Source organism: Zychaea mexicana (genome assembly GCF_025766255.1).
Source record: "Zychaea mexicana strain RSA 1403 chromosome Unknown BDB00scaffold_68, whole genome shotgun sequence".
Taxonomy (NCBI): Eukaryota; Fungi; Mucoromycota; class Mucoromycetes; order Mucorales; family Lichtheimiaceae; genus Zychaea; species Zychaea mexicana.
In genome coordinates, this window is record NW_026516731.1 from 177,592 (window position 1) to 198,255 (window position 20,664).

Below are 20,664 nucleotides of genomic sequence, written 5' to 3' on the forward strand. Positions count from 1 at the left end.
TATATTCTGAGTATGGAGAGTAAACATGATAGTTACAAAAATCGCACGAGATCCTTCTTTCAGATCCAGTATGTAAAAACATGTATTCAGTGACAAGGTACTGCAGATATCCGAATATCTTACCAAACTACTCGTGAGGAAGTTTTAATTGTAGTAAATGCTTCATCTTACACGTTCAAATATAATAAACAAAAGACCGATATCATGCTCAGTATAAGATATGGTTACCAAATACAAGAAGAATTGCTGCAGAATACCAAGTGTATGATAATAGCATTATATTTGTTTTCGCACCATAAACATGTAAACATAATCCCATTATATGACTTCAATGAAAGCGTTTCCAAAACAAAGATCGCTGCATCGAGGCTGTTGAAGGTTTCATCCTTGAATACGAATCGTTTATTTTAAGTAAAATCGTTTTGTTTGTTGTTGTTATTATCATTATTGGCAGAGGGTATAGCAAAAATCTGCGAGCGTCTTCCACCGTGTTAAAAGCATCATTACGACATATTGCACCCATCAAATTTAAAATAAAGAATATCAAGGATGCCGCTGAAGCCAAGTATTTCATAACCTGTACCTACTTTATACTCACCAATGCTGAAACCGAATAGAGAATTCTGGTCAAATTTAAAGGCTTGTGTCAAGCGGGAGATACCAATTACAAGTAATTCTCAAACACCCTCGCATTTTTCAGTCAACATACCTAGCTACTGCTAGAGAGACTGCCAAGGAATGGAGACAAGATACAAAGCCCTAATTTCCAAGATGTATCATTGAAGAACCAATGGTTTCATACTTATCACTGCTATATATTTTTTATATAGATTGTTTGAACTTCTACGATAAAAAATTAAAGGTTTTCTTTCTATTTACCAAGTTGTCAGCCCTCAAATGGAAAACCTTTTGGCCCCACCATGCTGATAAAATTGAGACGCCAACGCCAAATAACCCAGCGCCAAGTTGAAAAAAATCACCCTGTCTAAAACTAGGAAAACCCCTTTATGTAAGCTGGTTGCCAATATTTAATTTTAACAAGAGTAATACTCCGTTATAAAACGCGCTCTTTACATAAAAAACAAAAGAATGTGTGCCCTGTTTTTTATTTAATCATGGCGATCCACCATAAACTCAGTACTAACGTGATTTTAAAGTTACTCGGCAACCACGCGCGTTATACTTTTGTTCTTGCTCCTTAATATATATTGATGTTTCATGAGCACAACAAGGACCGAGATCTGCAACGCATTTATTAAGTACTTACTATGTAGCAGTAAATAACGGATAATATAAGCGGAGAGACGGTATATATGTGTGCATCAGTGATTCTAGGTAAGATTCTATCGCTACGGAGAAAGAAACTAGCATAGTGAGAGAGCAAGGTCGGATGAAGAAGAAGGGGAGGAAAGGGGCTTACTGTACTGAGTGCATATGATATATTTAGTTGGATGATGCTCCCATCGCCAACAACATCTCTATTTGCTTCAATGTTTGTTTCATCCCAATATGGTAAAGCCGACGAGAAGCAACGACACTAATAGTAACCGAAAATAGTGTTTCGTGTATTATTGATTAAAGGCAGCCATAAATTAAGTGCATTGAAGCTTTCATTGAATAATACGGATCGTTAGAATACTCGTTGGACTGAGTTGCTTCGATAGATGCTTCGTCTTCCCTTCCTACAATAGCATTTGGGGCGGAGTAGAAGAACCCAAAACTAAGGAACAGCATCAAACAGCGGCAGCCGGTGGGTGTCATAGATAGGGGAGAGAGAGAGAGAGAGAGAAAAAGACAGGGCCACATTATAGGCTGCAATTGAGATTGTTCGTATCACCTTTCCACAGTAAGTTTCCAGCTCAGAGAAGAAACCTTTACTGTTGCTTTCACTGTCCCCAGAGTTGATTCTCCCGCTGTTTATCGGCGAAAACCATTTCCAACATGCACAGGCCCCTTTGGGGCTACATTGGTGCTTCTTGCTCCGCACGTGTTACCGTGCTGATCATTCTATATATCACGCCACTCTCCCACCCAGCAGAGAACCAAAAGAAAAAGCTAAATGCTAATGGAACGGGAGTCACCCGAAAAACGTTGAAGCAACAGATATTCACGATGGAAAGAAATGAAAGATGGGCAGCACGCTGAACCTCTTTCTTTCATTTCTTTGGTAATATATTGGTATATATAAATACTACTATGTGCATGTGTAATGTGGAGAGATGTATGCACAACGAGAAGAGAGAGAGAAAAATATAAAGGAAAATGGTATACGCAGGAAAAAATAATAGAGATGGGCAGAGCGAGATAAATAGAGAAGAGCCGAGAACAGGATGGTAAGAAGAGAGTATGAAAGAGAGAAAGAGACAGGATGACGATATGCTGCTTTTAGGTGCTGTTGTTGTTGTTGATTGTTATATATAGAAGACGAGGAAATATAAGCACGGTGAGGATTGCTGTAATAACAGTAGATACGATGCGGAAAAAAACAAATAATGACGATAGAGTAGTAGAAATAGTAGTAGTAATTAGGATGAATGGACGGTAAAAGTAGCGCGTTGGTTGTCGAACTGCGTTCGTTTGGCCCGGCAAATGTGGTTATGGATTTGATCGAGTTCGTCGAGTTGGGGTGCTGGTTGTTCGGCATCTTGGTTGCTGAGGCGACGGCCTTCAAGGCGATCAACCTTGTTGAACAGACCGTTCATGAACAGATCACGTTCTTTGTCGGCAGAAAGATGGTAGCGTTGTTTGTTGAAGCAAGGGCGGTGAAGAGACTTGACCAGCAAGTCTGTCATTTCAAGGAGTGAGTGTTTGTCGACGACCTGTTGTTGTGTAGAAGTTTGCATAGTGCGATGAGTTAAGTATATATGAGCTGCGATGAGAGAAGAGGAAGAAAGGCGGAGGAGAGAGAAAGACTGCAGGGAAAAGGAAAAAAGAAAGGTCTTTTATATACCTGACCCGAGCGGGTGCCAGCGCCGGTGGCAGTAGTGGCAGGAGCAGTAGGTGATTTCCTTGCCAGTCTAAACCGAGACGCCCGTTGAATCTGCGCGATCGAGTCGCACAACATTTTAGGAGCGGGGTGTCTTGCAATCCTAAGCTGCCGTTCGACACGCTGGTTGTTGAAACGGGGGGTCACATGCGAGAGACGATCGATGGCTTCTAGTACCGAATCCAATTCTGAATAAGGTTGCTGCTGCTGCTGCTGTCCTCGTTTACTGTCATCGTCGTCGTACTTCGGAGGCTTTTCCTCTTTTATTGCCGGAGGGATACCCGACAGTTCCTGGTACGATGGCGGTTGCTCATTATCGTCGTTCACAAGACGGCTTAGCGTCTCTAACCGCTGATAAAATTCTGCTTCGAGTTGCTTGTCGCTAAATGTCAGCTGAGGAGGCAATGACGCAAGGGCTAGCCGAATCTCGGCACGCACGTGGTGGAGACTCGTCGTAGTGGTAGTTGGTACAATGGTGGCCGTTGTCAGATGGCCAGCATCAGTAACAACAGCGGCAACAGAGGTCATGATCATTTGCAAAAGCGCTCGACACAGGTCGCTGTGGCTGCTTATGAGCCAAAGATGTTTGTCCAGTAAATGCTGGACTTGGCTGAGCACTGTCGTTACGTTATGAGTGTCGTTGTTGTTCACCGTGATAGTTGCACGGGCCAGGCATTGGGCACTGTATTGGATAGATGCTACGACGTTGTCTGTAGGTCGCTTATGTTGTTGTTGTTCTTGTTGTTGTTGTTGCTGTTGATGATGTGGTGGAGATTGCGTCGAAGCAACAACGGTGGTTCTGTTGCTATCGTATACGTCGCATGCTGTCTCGAGAACGATATGTCGCAACACGCCGTCCAAACCAGTTAGACAGGCATTGTTGAGTGATCGTACAGACTATTTTTATATACACAAAAGTTGAGATTATTATAGAACAGCCACCACCATAAGCGGGGATGCAGTTTAAAGGGTCATGTAATACACAACATACCTGTGTTGTGAGTGATTCGGTAGGTGGTTCATCGTAGTCAACTGGTTCCAGCATTAGCTCTTCCATTGCAGATTCATCTGGAATCGATTGTCGCTGCGTTTGTTGTTGTTGTTGTTGTTGTTGTTGTTGTTGTTGTTGAACATTTTGGGCTGGTGAGGGTGAAGACTATTAGAGAAAAAGAGAGAACGAGGGTGAGGGAAAGCGTCGGATTATTAATAGTGCTGCATTGGCAGGATAAGAACGCAAAAGAACGACGTTTACAGTATTGGGGCGTGTGGTTCGCCGTTTCTGTCTTTGGATAGTGGCCATTATAAGAAAGCAGAGAGTGAAGAAAAATAGCAAGTAGTTATAGAGGGAAAGAGAGAGAGAGAAAGAAAGAAAGCAGAAAGAGATGTAGAATATATATTACAGATATTAGTGGCAAGTCTCCCTAATCGCAACTCTTTTCTTTGCTCCAATGTTTGTTGCCCCTTAAAAAATCAGGCCATATCCATATCAGGATCGTCCCAAAACCCAGACAACTTAACCCCAAGGAGCGGATCGGTGTGCGGAGAAAACAACAATGACTGGCGGTTGGTTGACTGATGCGTCAGAGTTCTAGTCTCTAGTAGTCACAGCCTTTACCTCACTTGGCGGAGCATTCCATCCGTCGCGTTACACAATCTTCTTTATACTCAAGTATATAGAGTGCTATACTGGGTGCTTCACATATGAGTTGTGTCTTTTATTTCATATTTACTTTTTCTTCATAGTCATATCCGTAAGTACATATGGACGTAGACGATAGAAGGGAACGATAGTAACTGATGGAGGAGATAATATGAGGAAGATTGGAAGATTGGTTGGTTGTTGGTGAGGAATGTGCTGTTGTCCACCCAAAAAGCACCATCTTCACAAGAAACAAAAAACTGAATTTACCTCTACCAGTGCACTTCGCGCGACTCCAAGAAAGAATCACAATTCCAGACATGCGCTTCCGGTGGCACTACCGCGTCGCCGATAATATTATTACGTGGAGTATCCCCTCACTTGGGCACAATGCTGACCCGTAATACCAACCAAACAATGTCCCTTGTCTTTGTCATGCTCAAACAATCGTGATCTGTAGCCTGGAGAAAGAGCAACAGTTAGCAACAGCACTTAGTATCATTGTCCACCCAAAAAGCATGGAAAAGCAGGGGATGCGAACAAGCCAGCCAGCCAACCAGTCTGTTCGACTCGTGCAGTTATTGTGTATAGTCATTAAACCTTCCCATTGAATTCCCCCCTCCCTCCCTCTATTATTAAGCACTTATCAAGGAGATTTTCTCTTCTCTCGGCGATCACGACGATGGATGGATGAGCTGGATAGCTTGCTACTACTACTACTATTACTACTACTACTACTACTACTACTGCCACTACTGCCCCGCTCCCGCCTTTTTCGCCACTCCCCATTCCTAGTGCTTTACTTTCACGGGGTCTCTTTTCGATGACAAGCTTAGGAGAGGATCAGCCCCTCATTACAGCACCATACAATCCATTCATACACACGTTTGCCGGCAATCGACCTGTTATCTACATATACTTACTACATACCAGCACCCCTGAATTAAAATGGAACTCTGCTCACTTGTATCGTACTGTATCTAGCAAAGTACTTGGCACTCATTGGGGGGGAGGGAGGGAGGGGGAGGGAGGTGGAGGTGGAAAAGGGCGAAATAATCATCCGACGTGTGGGCCCATTGTCACAGCGCACACATAAATGGTGGAAAGCGAAAAGTCGGTTGTTTGAGATCGTCCTTTTGTGTCGCATCCATGTAAATTGCTGTGTTATTTTGACCGCGTTGCCACTCACACATACACACATCGTCCCACAATTGCACAATTGGTAATGTAACGCTCCACAAACTATTGACGGCGTTTCTCGTCTTCTTCTTTTGGAATATCCCCATCCAAGGGGAGAAGGGGAGTTGGAGACCAATGGACGCATCCATATAGAAATTAAACTCTTGACTTGGAAAAAGTGTGTGGCAAACGAGCCCGCTGCGGCGATTCTTGCTTTTGTCCATGATCCTTCAACGGCGACAAAGAAGGGGTGTAGAAAAAACGAAACTAACGCAGTTTAGAAATTGAGTTGTGATACACGTTGACCGAAAACTTGTTTGCTGCTTCTTGTTGCTGCTGCTGCTGTTTGTCATTCTATCTTACTACTTTCTTCATTTACACTGACGATGCTGACCTCTCGGACCCTTCTCTTCTTGATGGTTATCCTGTCAAAGCCAGGATTGGCCTGGCGATTATGGGGTGGTGCTGAGTCCGTCACAGCAAGAGAGCCAGGTAATTAGTGCCGGTTCGTTAAAAAATCACTGAGAGTTAACTCTACTGGCAAATGCGGAATTAGACCTTGACATGTTTACTGTAACATCCCCTCATGAAAAGACACTTTTGCGTCATGGGCTAGGTAGGTTTTCCTATTATTTTTGCCACATCATCCCAACCTTATTTCTTCTCTCGTCAAAAACAGACAACTACTACTACTACTACTACTACTACTACTACTACGACAACCTTATGGAAAAGCTTATTCTCGTTTTTATTATTCTACTTCTCCTTGAACAACACCAACAACTGTAGAGGCATTCCGGTCTCTGCAGGATAAAGATCAGGATTGCTTCAAGAATACGGCCAGGATCTTGCATCATGGATGCCGCTCCCTTGCAGCTTCAAAGCACGATCGAGTCAAGTGTAAGCTTCACTCATTTATGAGAAAAAAAGAGATACTTCTCCTGACCATGTCCTGTACTTCCTTTTGCACCCCTGCCTGCCTCCCGAGAAAAAAACAAGAGACCAGTACACATACATAATTGGGCTAAAACCTAAAAAAATGGTTGTCATTGTACACAACTCTAGATGCAGTGATGCTGACCGTGTGTGAACTATCTACAACTAATCTGCCTGTACCCCGCGAATGCTACAATCTTCCGCAAAAGAAGCAAGAATGCGTCACGTATGTTTCCCAGTTTTTACACACACTCTCTCTCCGAGCAGCTTTATCGTGCGAGCAAGATTTACTCAGGCAGTCTCACTAATGTACGCTATTATAGTCAGCTGGCCAGTGTGCCGCAGACATGGACAACATTCAGTGGTAGGTCACATTCTTTCATCATTGTGATACAATTCATTTTCATTTTCAGATGTCAAGGTTACTCACAGTTTAATAATGATGATGATAAGGTTATTTCCGCGACGCAGGTAACGCACCCTCAATAGCGCAAAGAATCACTTTTAAAAAGAGGTAGCGATGGGACCATGAAGAAAGGTACACATACTGTACCGGAATATCTCATGACAAATGTGGCACTCTCCGAACAGAAATGATGTGCCTTGCCATCCGGTACCCTGTAGAACGAGGTATAGTGTATTCTATGTGCGTGTGATGTAAAGGTTTAGATAACTAGTCTAATAATAGCAACTACCGCACTTAATTGTATCTAGAGCAATTGGAGGAGCTACATCGCAATTTAACGAGGGAGCAGCTCAACAACCTCGAAGCTTTACGTATTCAGCAAGAACAAATCTTTGAATGGCGAGATAAAGAAATGGCCGATCTAAAAGAAATTCAAAAGGCGCAGCAAGCCATGTGGGATCAATGGACTAAACGTTTTGAGGTAAAAAACAGAAAAAAACTTGTTTAGCGTTGTACACAGGCAACATAGTACAGAGAGAGAGAGAAATTAAAAAAAAAAGAGCAAGAGCCAACCTTGGTAGTTGTTAGTTTGATGAGTGGGCAAAACGTATTATTTAATATCTTGTGATGATGATGTAGAACGTACAAGAACAAACTCAAATCCTCTCTAGCCTTGTTCGTGTAATGCAACAACGGCTGGAGTTGAAGCAAAGCCATCAACTAGCCCAGTTTGAACAATTCGATACGCTGGTGCAACAACGCATGACGCGCATTTGGGAAGACATGGAGCTTGGTTTGGTACATGCGTTGCATCAGTTACACACAGGTGTCGAACAGACCCTGATGCTCCAGAGACAAATGCAAACTGGCTGGTTTGCTTTTCAGGTATAATAAAGAAAAAGTGGGGAAGAAATCAGCCCACATCTTGTTAACTCGGGCATTGTTGTTCTCTCTTTTATCTAATAAATTAATGGTTATTATGTGATGATTGTACACAGGAGGATTGGAAACAGGCTTGGTCGTACTTGAACTCCACAATCGTAGATACCAAACACTCGGTTCACGCACTCCAAAAGGACATTGATACTGCCCATCGTCAGTTTCAAACCATCCTCAGCCCGTTCAACTTCAAGTCGGTCTGGATTATTGTGCTACTGTTTCTCTCACGTCGGTGCACTTCTATGTTGATCACAATGACCGTTAATATAAAGGATTTTTTTGTCTTGTCGATCAGCCACGTTTTTATAAAGCTTACTAGACGAGAGCCTTATCAAGTACAGCTAGAAGAAGTAAGTTTGCTATATGGGTAATAGTAGGATGATACTATAATTTTTCCTTCTTTTGCACCTTGTTTCCTAATAATGTATCTCTTGTAGATCTACTTGGGAGGTTAATTTATATTTAACACCGAGATACCATTATGGAGGTAGTGTTAATCGATATATATACATGTAGCGCACATCATCAATTAGTAGTAAATAGATCCGTACATAGAGTATCTTGCGATAGTGCTAGTTTTTTAAAGCACAATTCATGCCATTGTCCCTTTTCGTGTAAATATTAGCTTCTCACATATCAATAAATTACTGTGTAAATAAAGGACACAAAATGGTGCCACGCACATGCAATACCAGGTTTTTAGGAAATTATCGAGAGCCTACTTTTGACAACAAGCCACTTTTGGGGAATTTGAACCCGAAATTTCAGTTTTTCGAGCTTAAGACGCATAAACGACTCCCAGAAAAAAGTGTAACGGACCACTGCACCTGTTACAAAATGAAATTAGACGCCAAGGCATTACGCTACATGTCCCCGGAGGAATTCCGAGTTTTGACCGCTGTAAGCAATATAGATTGAATACCAAGTGATTCCGTTTTTAAAGACTTTTATTATATTGTTTTTGCTATATTTAGGTCGAAATGGGATCCAAAAACCACGAAGTGGTACCCATGGCACTCATTGCCAACATTGCACAGTTACGACACGGTGGCAGTCATAAGCTTGTTGGTGATCTTGCCAAGAATAAGCTTATAGCTCGAGTTCAAAATGCCAAGTGTAAGAGACACTATAAATATTTATACTTTGAAAAGGATTATAATAACCCCACCCTTTCCAATTTATCAGACGACGGATATCGATTGACATATGGTGGTTATGATTACCTTGCGCTAAAGACGTTTGTAAAGCGTGGATCTGTATATTCCGTTGGTAATCAAATCGGTGTTGGCAAAGAATCAGGTAAAGTGATCAACATAGTGTTATAGAAATAAAGTGCGGAGGAGATAGAAACCATATGTTTGCTAAGATGATGCTCTGCTCTTGTAAAGATATTTATTTGGTTGCTGATGATGACGAGAACCAGCTTGTATTGAAGCTTCAGAGGTATGGCTTGAATGATGATGATGGCTCAGACAAGCAAAGGGATGTAAAATATAGCATGGATATAAACGACGGAACGGTTATACAGATTAGGTCGAGTCTCGTTTCGTACGATCAAATCCAAACGTGATTACTTGCAGAAACGCAAATCGGCTTCTTGGATGTACATGTCACGACTTGCAGCAATGAAGGAGTTTGCGTTTATGAAGGTGCTTCACGAGAACGGATTCCCTGTCCCAGAACCGGTCGATCTTAGTCGTCACTGCGTAGTCATGGAGCTTATTGATGCGTTTCCACTGTATGTGTGCCGCTGCTTTCTCTCAAACGTTTGCTATGATGATACGTTGGTGTTTAGTATATTGAACGGGGTTTTTTTTCCTTTTCAATAGTCGACAAGTGGATGAAGTTGCTGACCCGGGTAAACTGTACTCGGAATTAATGAACCTGATTGTACGCCTTGCACAACACGGTTTAATTCACGGTGATTTCAACGAATTCAATATTTTGATCAAATCCAATGGCGATCCTATTTTGATTGATTTTCCCCAAATGGTTTCTACGTCCCATTTGAATGCTGAATAGTAAGTGCTATTAATTCTCTTTTATCTTACATGTCATGTATTTTTCTTTTATTCACAAACCAAGCATTTGTTCCATGTAGCTATTTTAATCGAGATGTGGAATGTATTCGCACATTTTTCCGTCGCCGATTTGGATATGAAAGTGTGCTTTATCCCAAGTTCAAATTAGACACAAACCGTGAATTCGACTTAGATGTGCAGGTGGCAGCCAGTGGATTCAGTAAAAAGATGCAGGATGAACTAGAAGCTGTAAGTCTAATTTTTTTCTATGGAACGTAAAACAGGCCAACCTAGCCATTGTTGTTCTCGAAATTTAACTTCTTGCTATACTTTTAGTATCAAGAGGAGGTCAAAGAAAACGAAAGTGGATCGGATGAAGATGGATCTGATGAAGAGTCATTATCCGAAGGAGAACAAGAACAAGAAGAGGAGGAAAAGAGTATACCCAAGCCAGCACCACAGAGTGAGGAAGAAGAGGCTGCAGAGAGATTAAGAAATCTGCGCCTCGGTAACACGGAGCCTATCGTTTCGGATCAAGAGGAATCAGAGGGATCAGCAGCAGAAGATCAAAATACAGAGAGTGAAGAAGAAGAAGATGTGGGAGATGGAGAGCCACCACGATTGAACAATCGCGATTTCAAGGCACATCGTGATACAAGCATTAACAAAAAACCTCGGTCAGAGAAAAAGAAAACGCCCATGAATGAAGACAAGATCAAAGACCGTGTGTCCCGGAGTTTGCGTGGTCAGGCCAACCGTCAAAACTATCGCAGTGCCGTCAAGCGGAACCAGGAGAAGGGTAAAGAAAAGCGTAAAAACCGGGATGTGGTCAAGAGTGCTAGCCGTGGCACTGGTGGCATTTTTGATTAATTATTTGTTGAACCACTGCATCCAATAAATAAAATAAGAAATCAAACGTGACCAGAAGATGGAAGGGTGTATAAATAAATGCATACGTGAGATCGACAATACAAGTAATGATAGCCACAATAGTAATAAAGAACATCGATCATGCATCGTATCATATGTTTTTCCCTGCCGGCGTGACCTCATGCTGCATGACGGCTTGACTGGTAAGTGCAAACATACATAAACAAATCATACACGTACATTTGTTGGTACCACGACAGCTATCCTGCCGATAAATCTTTCTCAACCTCACAGACCCCCCTCCCTTACAAGCGGTTGTAAGTATAAAGTATACACCTTGCTGCTCCTGCCTAATGTAGTAAACATGCAAACGCTGTACCAGAAGCAACTTGGATAACGGAGGGCGATAAAGCGAGACATTAGGTGCTCAATGCAAAAAGTTTGCGGTTTGTAATATGTATACATGATAGCTTTGCGTTATTACCACTAGTGGACATAAAAGGAGAGAAAACGGGGACGGCACGTTTGCTTGCTTGCAACTGCAGTTTATGTGATTACTATGGTAATCTGCTGCTGCTTCTCCTTCTATGTTTTGATGTTTGTTCTTGACAACGCTTAACATCAGCGTGATGGACTTGTTCGTGTGGTTTTCTTGTACTCCTGTTTATACTGCAGTATACGTATACATCCATAATATAAACTGGAAGAGGGGATCACCTGGTGTTGTGTGAGCTTGTGTCAACATTCTGACTCACTGTAGTATCACACTCTGCTCGAAGAAGACCCATGATACTACATGACACAAAAAGAAAGGAAGAAAAAAAAACAAGCAGGGTCATCACCTAAACATTTCATATGCGTACAGTCAAATTTGACAACGATTTAATAAACACAGAACACACACGCAGTGTTTATTATTAGGGTTGCCGGTGGCTGTGCAAGTCTGGGTCATTTATTGCATGCACCCACACGTACTATGTGCACATTGATACACACAATACAAAATTATGCAATAGACAAAGTAAAAATTGAAGAAAGACTGGTACATGCGTGCGGGGAGGGAAAGTGAAAGTGAGAGAGAAAGAGGGGCCTTTCTCTTCAAGACGATGGTGCTAACAGCGAGTGTTGTATATGTATACTCCAGAGAGCGATCCCAACAACTTGTGTGGTGTGTGATGCGTGGTAAAAAAAAACGAAACCTTCGTTTGCTTCCCCCCACACTCTTCAACCTTTTATTTTTCTCCACACTCAACTCACATAACTCACATAAAGTATATTTTTTTTTATTAACACAGCGACCTTTCAACCGTCCTCTCTCCCCTCCCTCCTCCCCCCTCTCTCTTCTTCTTCTTCTACTTTCAATGACAGGTCCCGTTCCAACTTCATCTATGGCTTCGCTAAACATCCACGATTCCGTTGCTTCTCGAGGACTCAGCATGGCTCAACAACGAGAGATTGCTGCTGCTCAAGCACAAGCTGCCGCAATGGACCGACCTTACCGCCCGTCAACAAGACCATTTCCCAGTTCGGCATCGCTTTATGTCGGCGAACTTGATCCGAGTGTACAAGAAACGAACTTGTTCGAAATATTTAACGCCATTGGCCCTGTCGACAATGTGCGAGTATGTCGGGACGGCATTACCAACCGTAGCTTAGGCTATGCTTTTGTCAACTTCAAAACACACGTCGACGGTAAGTACGAATATTATGTGAAAAAAAAGACTGCCCAGATATCCCACACACAACCCTCCGCTCACTATGTGTATATATTTACATACATAAACTCAACGTGCGCTATTCGTTTGAATAACATGTTATATAGGCGAACGTGCACTGTACGCACTCAACAGCACATTGATTCACGGCAAGCCGTGTCGAGTCATGTGGTCGCAGCGCGATCTTGCTAAACGCAAAGTATCCGGAGGCAACATATTTGTCAAAAACCTCGATCCTTCCATCACAAGCAAGTCGCTTCGCGACACGTTTGCACACTATGGAGCGATCTTATCATGTAAAGTTGTCACGGATCCCCAAGGACAGTCAAAGGGTTATGGTTTTGTGCATTACGATACGATCGAAGCGGCAGAGAATGCAATTCAACATGTCAACGGAACAACCGTCTATGACAGAGAACTGTAGGGCATAAACACACTACTGCTTTCTTCCTTTGTTGCTCTATACTTTTCTGACACTAAATTACTCTTTCTTCTTCTCCATGCCACGATTTAAAAAAACACTTCCTTCCCCTCTTTATCCGATGCGCTCCTCGCGCCACTCTCAACATTAGCTACGTGGGACATCACATTCCAAAACGTGAACGGCAACAGCACCACCAGCAGAATCATCATCATAATAACAATAATCACCAGCATCATACCAACAGCAGCAACAACCATATCAACGGCAGTATAAGCAACGGTCATCACCAAAGCAACCACCATGGCAACAATCACCATAACCATGGCAACAATCACCATAACCATAGCAACCTCCTCAACAACAACAATAACCATAGTAACCTTCCTAGCAGTAATAACAATCATAGCAGCAACAACAACCATCAGCAACAACAACAACAGCCGATCAAATTTACAAACGTATATGTCAAAAACTTGATGCCGGACATTAAAGAAGAAGAGCTCAAAGAACTGTTTGGAGGGTTTGGGGCGATTGTTTCTGTTCTCATCCAGCGCGACGAGAACGGTAACTCAAAAGGGTTTGGTTTTGTCAACTTTGAGCATCACGAGGATGCGGAACGCGCTGTGCAACAAATGAACGAGACCGAGTATATCGGACGACGGCTGTACGTTTCCCGAGCACAAAAGAAATCCGAGCGTGAAGAAAACAAGCAACAACAACAAACATCCCCGCATAACACTTCATCACAACAACAGCAACACCAAAATCATTTTCAGCCAAACAATGCATTTCATCCTCAGCAGCAACCTCATCCATCATCGCATCATGACATTACCACAACTACAGCCACAATCAACAATAACAGCAATAATACCTCCCCGCCAAACACTTCAACAGCACCAACAACAACAACAGCAACGAATACCACCAAGCATCACAATCGATACCAAGGCATGAATCTGTATATCAAAAATTTGGATGACGAAGTTACTGACCAACGCTTGCGGGACGAGTTTGCGAAATATGGCACCATCACCAGTGCCAAAGTCATGCGCGACGAAAAAACGGGCCAGTCAAAGGGATTCGGCTTTGTATGCTTTAGCAATGCCCAAGAGGGCACCAAGGCCGTAGCAGAAATGAACAACAAGATCGTCTCTTCCAAGGCAATCTATGTTGCTCCGGCTCAACGGAAAGAGGAGCGTCGTCACCATGTGGATCATATGGCGCAACGCAATAATCAGTTGCACCTGCAACAGGTAACAAGAAAAACCAAAGTCAACCTTTTTGTGTCTTGGGTCCAGAGAGACCCCAGGTAGTGCATTATTAGAAACTAACTCACGCATTTTCATGCTATGTATGCACCATTTTGAAAAACAACAACAAAAAAGCCTTTCATGCCCATGCCTGGCTACATACCCGGCGCACCCGTGTATTACGAGTATAGTGGATTTCCTCCTCAACCCGACGGCAGGCCGCCCCGATATCAAGCTCCCTATATTAAGCAAGGCTACCCTGTTCCGGTGCATGCCTACTACATGACTACACCTCCTACTCATCCACTCCCACATTCCCGGCCGCCCGTGTACTCCACTGCTCCAGCAACAGCCGCACAGCCCCCTACCACAGGTGCTCCGACTGGTAGTGCTACCACCACGACCACCACACCAGAAGATACTTTGTCAAAAGACGAACAACCCCAACCTCTTACCATGGACATGCTTTCTTCCTACTCGGACGAAACACAGAACCAAATACTCGGCGAACGGATATATGCTGTAGTGTAAGTGTTCTTCTTGCTTATAAAGGAGGTGGAGGACAGGGCGGAAACAAGTTTAATAAGGAAACATCTGTCAAACTTTATAATTCTAATTTGACACATGACTCATCTCTCTCTTTTTTATTCTTTTTTTTAGACAAGCTAAATATCCACAACTGGCTGGTAAAGTGACGGGCATGTTGTTGGAGATGGATAAAGAAGACTTGATTTCGCTCATCAATGATCGCGAGTCGCTGGAAAGCAAGGCCGACGAGGCGGTGACAGTACTGGAGCATCATAGAGCAACGTCGTCATCGTCGCAAACGGAGGAGTAGTAATAGTAATAGCGAGTAGTAGTAGTAGTAGTAGTCATCATGTAGCCAACCAACCAACCAACAAAAAAAGTTTTTTTCCACGAGATAATGTTAGAGAGAGAGGTATCCCTTTTATGTGTTCGTATGTGCCTGCTTTAATAATAATTGTCGTCGTCGGATGACAACTCGTAGCCGTATTCTATTCGTATCGATGCTCAACGTTACTATTGATATGGCACAAATCCAATTCCTTTAAAGAACAGCAATGATTTACTTACGGTCTTCGAAATCTTCGTCGCTTTCTTCGTCCGGGTAGTCATTTTGGTAGAAATCTTCCGCTATTTCACAAGCAGAGCATGCTCAAACTCTTTTCTTACTGCTAATTTACCTTTTTGGAATATATTCCTAAAGAAGAACAAAGAAGCTTACCATTTGAATCCTCATCGCCATAATCGCCAGGCTCGCTGTCTGTGTCATCGTTCATGTATTCCGTTTCGTCGTTGAACCAAACGCTATTTTATCATAGCATAATAAGCATCTTTACTAATTTTCATGTCATGTAAAACTAGTTTTGGACTTACAGGGATCCAACATTTGCACCGTGGATTTCTCCTTGTTGGGTATCATCGCGATAATAGACATCGTACACATATTCGTCTTCTGCCTCCCTGACACGTTCATTTACTATAGAAAGAGTGTAGTACAGATCAGGACATCCCTACTCTCAAATAGTAGATAGTAGATACTGGATTGTAAATAGTAGGTGCTTACATGTCAAATACTCTTTGACCATTGGAATAAAATTGCACATGATATCGTCGTCTTCTTCATCATCGGTATCAGCAAACAATTTCGCTTTGGATGAAGGACTTCTGGAAGCAGCAGCATGCTCGTTGTCCTCACGTACAGCTTCGTACATTTGCAAAAGCTCGTCCGCAGCATTTTTTACAGCAGGTGGTTGATCGCTACGGCGTTGGTCACGATTTTGATTAATGACTCGATACCGGGCCTGTCGGACGTTGCTTTGCTTTTGTTGTGCCAGTCGATCCTTTCGCTCTTCGAGTGTTTCTGGTGTACGAGGACGAGATCCAGGTTGGACGCGACGAGTGATTCTTTCTTTCAGCTTTTGTGCTTCTGTAATGTTCTTTAAGCTTTTTTCTTCGACCGTCTCTGCAAGTCTGAAAATTGTTGGTAACGACGTTGCGGAAACTGTTTGTTGTTGTTTTTTTTCCGTATAAAAACTCGATCAGCTTTTCATAGATCCGATAAACAATCACTAAAGCATTTGCACATGGACGACACATGATAAATGCGCGCACACAGAGGCACACACACCTTTAAGTGATCCAGCACCCTCTTTCAAGCTATCTTTTCGTAATCTTTTATTGTCTTCTTGGGTTTGCAACACTGCCAAGCATTTTATATGATTTTATGTCAGTAATTGGAAAAAAGAATTTGCTCTCTTCTTCTCTCTTTCTAATTATTGTAGTTAATTACACAGTGCTTCCAAAGGCTCTTCGGTACGTTTACGCTTGATGCGTAACAGAGTCAAGGACTGTTTAGCCGGTGGAGTTTCCATTTAATTGACTTTATTTGAGGAATTAAAGAAAGAGATCGATCTCGTTGTCCCCGAACTTGGAGGTTACATGTACACAGAGAAAGATGAGCTGAGTTCGTTTATAGCTCCAAAAGCGGTAAATAATGGGGTCGATATCCTTTCCGCTGCTGTTATTCTTGTTTGGTATTGTGCGATCATCACACAATACTCTCCACTGTTAAGGAGTGCTATCACTTATGCCACTACTACTATAAAGAGTTTCTAACAATATAAACAGAAATTATGATTGCTCGTTTCTTTGAACCGAATAGCGAAGCGTTTAGTGGTTTCCACCCGGACGAAGGCAGCATCTGGGTTGGCTCGCCTGCGGATCCTGTAGTGACAGAACCCCAATTACGGTGCATAAACAAAGCGCGGTACATTAACGAGAACTAATGAGAAGCAATAAAGAAGCTTTGCCAAGTAAAAAGAGCTCACTCATTTTTGCCAAGCAAGCGGCACGGTTTGTTTCTTTATAATATTTGCAGAAGTATAAACAGTTATGCAACACGCCCGCTTCCTGAACAATCAAGGGTTATCATATAGTCAATGTTTCACGATGCCAATCTGGCTGCAGTAGTGTTTGATTGTCTGTCGTTATGATTAGCCATGTATATGTTCAGTGTTTATAGAGTCTCAAAAATTACTAACTAGTCTAGCGTTATCATCTCTTATAGATTCAAATTAACGATAACAGTTAATGTACTTGCCATAAAAATCGCGATTTATGCCGGTTATCCTTGCTATTGCATATTATTGTAGACGAATAAAAGTAAGTATTATCGTATGCAAAAAGGATTCACGGCGTGTCGACGATCATTCAGTGCGCTATGCGGCAACACGTTGGAGCATATATCCATGGGACGACTTGAAAAATCAGCTTCGGGCTAACAACCTGTAGCAGCCATGCATGAATAAAATGCGCATGCCCTTTTCCCAAAGTCTCTCAAACTCGCACTTAGCTAAACACATGAAAAGTGAGTATACACACCGACATTGAAGGCTACGTTGGGATGCTGCGTCAGAAAACCATGCTGAGCAGTATAGCGTTTTTGACGCAAGGAATCAAGCCGCTGAAGCAACGGAAAGAGGTTTTGCGAAGCAAGTAGCTATGGAGCAACAATAACGTCGCTCATCATTTCATATGCTGTTTATTGATGATTGTGGCTGTATATGAGGCTGGGGGGGCGAAAGGCGCATGTGTGAAAAAGCTATGAGAAGTAATGTAACCACATACTGCTACCCTTGATATACTGGATTGAAAACGACAAGTGCTACCTTTAGGCCCGACACCGGAATGATGGAAGTTAGCACTGTGCTTGTCGGAAATACAAATATTGCATGTGGCCAATAAACTAACGCCCTTGTCTTCTGTACTACAGTCACCATCGCCGTGCCGAGCTGTTCTACTCTCCCCCGCCTCTCTTACTAACAATTCATATTGAGCTTGAATTCTATCAAAAATAATAAAATAAAAAAAAGTCCCCGAAAAAGAACACCCTCGAGTTTTGCGTGGTTTGTTACTGCATGTCACAATTCACATCGTCAACTACGTCCTCGGGCTCGAATAATGCTGCCACGATAAGCACGCGCTTTGCTCACGGCGACGTAAACTCTAGTTCCATCTCGACTAATTCCGGAATGCACCGTGATGATGACAGGTAACTTGTTTTACGTTATTACGACATACAAACTAGGGGAATCAAGTGCACATGTATATAGTATACTCTACTATCTATCTATTCTATCTGTTACTATATAACAGCAAAGAAAAAGAGACCCCTTCTGGGAAGAAAGAGAAGGAATCAGCATAAAGTACCTTTACAGTTTCCTAATGCAGAGCATGTTCTGTGGGGGGGTTGGGGCGGGATCCTGTCATTTAGTAGTACCGTTTCTGAATTACCGGAATCACCTACGTTACCACCGGACTCAAGCCGCGGTGAGGATTTTACCGATATGGGCCAGCTGCCAAAATCACCAATACGAACCAAAGCGGTAGACCTGCAACCGATACCCGCAACCTCCACATTCCAACAACACCAACAAACCACGTCAAACTCAGGCAAGTTTTAAAGAGGTGGTTAGGTGTATGAGATAGATGCATGCATGCATGCATACGAAGGAAAGAAAACAGAAGAGTTTAGCTAATGTCGTTGGTATACTCAAATCAATAGCCTCTTATTCGTCGACTGCACAACCTATGGAACGCGCTCGCTCTGCACAATCCGCCCCAACTTCTCGCACCACCCATAGTGGTAACCATAGTAGCAGCAATAAGCATGTACGACAAGTAGCATCACACAATACCTTACAACCGCGTCGCTCCAAACGCTCTGCCGCTATTCCTGATCATATGGCTGCTGCTCTTGAACTAAGTGCATCGCCTAATGTGCCGCCTGCCCCGGCAGCAGGCATGTACTGGTCTCGTGCAGTAACATATGGTCGTGGTCCATCGCGTCCTCTGCGTGCTCACACTATCAACTTGATTGGGGAGCAGCTCTTTGTATTTGGTGGATGCGATATCAAGACATGCTTCAATTCCCTCTATGTCCTCGATATGGGTAAATGGTCGCTTTAATCTTTCAACACGAGGGAACATTTTAAAAGCAGAGCAATGCTTGCAAAAAAAAAACACGAACTAAATCGAAACATCCTATAGACACCATGACATGGTCAAAGCCAAGAACTGCGGGTCAAGCCCCACCCCCTTGTCGAGCTCATTCAAGCACGCTGGTCGAACGCGACTTGGGATCCGGAAAACGCGCCCATTACCTGTATATCTTTGGCGGTGGTGACGGACCAAATTATTTCAACGATCTCTACGTGCTATATACAGATACCCTGACCTGGTCGAAACCCAAGTGCGAAGGCACGCCTCCTTCCCCACGACGTGCACATACAACGTGTTTGTGGGGTGATAAAATTGTTGTAGTAGGCGGTGGCGATGGTGCACGCGCCTTATCAGATGTGCACATGCTTGATATTGCAGATCCAGCACGTCCTCGATGGACACATATCAAGCCACTGGGTGTGGCGCCCATTGCTCGAGGTTATCACACCAGCAATCTGGTCAAGGACAAGTTGATTGTGTTTGGCGGTAGTGATGGGCATGAATGCTTTAGTGATGTCCACATTTTAGATTTGGGTAAGACATACTCGGTGTGTTTTAATAGTACAGGTAACTCACACAGTACTCAATGATAGCGACCAACCGATGGAATCAAATCGAACTGGATAGAGTTGTACCTCGTCTAGCGCATTCCGCAACGCAAGTCGGCTCTTACGTGTTTGTCATAGGCGGTCATGATGGATCGCGCTATTCAAACGACGTGTTACTATTGAACTTGGGTAATTTGGCAGCTCTTTTCTAATTGCTATCATTTGGATCACTTATTGATTTTGCCTTTCTCCCGCACGTATAAACGCAGTGACCATGAGTTGGGAGTCGCGTAGGATCTATGGCGGTGCACCTAGTCCACGAGGCTATCATGCTGCAGTGCTGCATGATTCGAGACTGTACATCCTCGGCGGTTATGATGGCAAATCGGTTTTCGACGATGTGTATATGATGGGTAAGTCTTTTTTAATCCGAGAAATAAGTGAAAGGTTTCTAATTACGCTTGCTACATTGTTTACGCAGAATTATCAGCTTCGAGTTACCTTCCGCAGATTACGAACTTTGAAATAGACCTCATGTAGATAACCCTCCTCTTTGTTTTTCTTCCTTCTTCTTATTCATCCCTTCCCTCGCTTCCCTCCTTCTCTTTTTAATACTCTTACTGTTAATAATATAGTCACACTTTTCGCTTTCTTCTATACACATATACACACTATCACTCGCCAAGTCACTCACCCACTCTCTTGCCTTTATTTTTTTTTTTT

The 20,664-nt window shown here is 42.9% G+C and overlaps 7 protein-coding genes across 7 annotated transcripts; 4 read left to right on the forward strand and 3 right to left on the reverse strand.

The window, feature by feature from the left end:
- Positions 1-1,102: 1,102 nt before the first annotated feature.
- On the reverse strand, positions 1,103-1,831 carry BDB00DRAFT_836829 (uncharacterized protein). The gene has a single exon (XM_053124513.1). The coding sequence runs from the start codon at positions 1,804-1,806 to the stop codon at positions 1,576-1,578; it is 231 nt and encodes a 76-aa protein (XP_052976932.1). The 5' UTR covers positions 1,807-1,831; the 3' UTR covers positions 1,103-1,575.
- Positions 1,832-2,525: 694 nt separating this feature from the next.
- Positions 2,526-4,286, reverse strand: BDB00DRAFT_790178 (uncharacterized protein; the record flags this gene model as incomplete). Its single annotated transcript, XM_053120936.1, has 4 exons — positions 2,526-2,819; positions 2,951-3,883; positions 3,978-4,142; positions 4,239-4,286. 4 exons carry the CDS (start codon positions 4,284-4,286, stop codon positions 2,526-2,528), a joined length of 1,440 nt encoding a protein of 479 aa, XP_052976933.1.
- A 1,934-nt stretch (positions 4,287-6,220) lies between these two features.
- On the forward strand, positions 6,221-8,540 carry BDB00DRAFT_875128 (Tht1-like nuclear fusion protein-domain-containing protein; the record flags this gene model as incomplete). The annotated part of the gene is made up of 12 exons (XM_053127307.1): positions 6,221-6,296; positions 6,361-6,420; positions 6,594-6,704; positions 6,870-6,966; positions 7,064-7,104; positions 7,194-7,211; positions 7,332-7,370; positions 7,455-7,627; positions 7,786-8,031; positions 8,145-8,278; positions 8,405-8,435; positions 8,523-8,540. 12 exons carry the CDS (start codon positions 6,221-6,223, stop codon positions 8,538-8,540), a joined length of 1,044 nt encoding a protein of 347 aa, XP_052976934.1.
- Positions 8,541-8,830: 290 nt separating this feature from the next.
- Positions 8,831-11,110, forward strand: BDB00DRAFT_979441 (RIO1 family-domain-containing protein). Its single transcript, XM_053129964.1, has 8 exons — positions 8,831-8,985; positions 9,060-9,201; positions 9,271-9,384; positions 9,474-9,528; positions 9,614-9,823; positions 9,915-10,106; positions 10,187-10,355; positions 10,443-11,110. The coding sequence occupies exons 1-8, from the start codon at positions 8,923-8,925 to the stop codon at positions 10,974-10,976; spliced, it is 1,479 nt and encodes a 492-aa protein (XP_052976935.1). The 5' UTR covers positions 8,831-8,922; the 3' UTR covers positions 10,977-11,110.
- Positions 11,111-12,337: 1,227 nt separating this feature from the next.
- Positions 12,338-15,206, forward strand: BDB00DRAFT_875130 (uncharacterized protein; the record flags this gene model as incomplete). The annotated part of the gene is made up of 5 exons (XM_053127308.1): positions 12,338-12,668; positions 12,799-13,111; positions 13,264-14,371; positions 14,504-14,895; positions 15,029-15,206. 5 exons carry the CDS (start codon positions 12,338-12,340, stop codon positions 15,204-15,206), a joined length of 2,322 nt encoding a protein of 773 aa, XP_052976936.1.
- BDB00DRAFT_836856 (uncharacterized protein) lies at positions 14,873-16,849 on the reverse strand. The gene is made up of 7 exons (XM_053124514.1): positions 16,683-16,849; positions 16,521-16,592; positions 15,957-16,394; positions 15,767-15,869; positions 15,615-15,697; positions 15,464-15,523; positions 14,873-15,384 (listed from the first exon to the last, which is right to left on the reverse strand). Exons 1-7 carry the CDS (start codon positions 16,762-16,764, stop codon positions 15,341-15,343), a joined length of 882 nt encoding a protein of 293 aa, XP_052976937.1. The 5' UTR covers positions 16,765-16,849; the 3' UTR covers positions 14,873-15,340.
- A 2,286-nt stretch (positions 16,850-19,135) lies between these two features.
- BDB00DRAFT_884101 (uncharacterized protein) lies at positions 19,136-20,481 on the forward strand (the record flags this gene model as incomplete). The annotated part of the gene is made up of 5 exons (XM_053128298.1): positions 19,136-19,343; positions 19,442-19,927; positions 19,987-20,130; positions 20,211-20,354; positions 20,423-20,481. The coding sequence occupies 5 exons, from the start codon at positions 19,136-19,138 to the stop codon at positions 20,479-20,481; spliced, it is 1,041 nt and encodes a 346-aa protein (XP_052976938.1).
- Positions 20,482-20,664: the final 183 nt, after the last annotated feature.

What these genes read in the sequence shown, in the direction of transcription:
- BDB00DRAFT_836829 (XM_053124513.1), bottom strand. Translation starts at nt 1,806, where the DNA reads ATGTGGCCCTGTCTTTTTCTCTCTCTCTCTCTCTCTCCCCTATCTATG.
- BDB00DRAFT_979441 (XM_053129964.1), top strand. Translation starts at nt 8,923, where the DNA reads ATGAAATTAGACGCCAAGGCATTACGCTACATGTCCCCGGAGGAATTC. An exon ending in AATTCCGAGTTTTGACCGCT is followed by an intron (nt 8,986 to 9,059) that starts GTAAGCAATATA and finishes TGCTATATTTAG; the next exon opens with GTCGAAATGGGATCCAAAAA. An exon ending in TCGAGTTCAAAATGCCAAGT is followed by an intron (nt 9,202 to 9,270) that starts GTAAGAGACACT and finishes CCAATTTATCAG; the next exon opens with ACGACGGATATCGATTGACA.
- BDB00DRAFT_836856 (XM_053124514.1), bottom strand. Translation starts at nt 16,764, where the DNA reads ATGGAAACTCCACCGGCTAAACAGTCCTTGACTCTGTTACGCATCAAG. An exon ending in GGGTGCTGGATCACTTAAAG is followed by an intron (nt 16,395 to 16,520) that starts GTGTGTGTGCCT and finishes AACAACAAACAG; the next exon opens with TTTCCGCAACGTCGTTACCA. An exon ending in TGGCGATGAGGATTCAAATG is followed by an intron (nt 15,524 to 15,614) that starts GTAAGCTTCTTT and finishes CTTGTGAAATAG; the next exon opens with CGGAAGATTTCTACCAAAAT.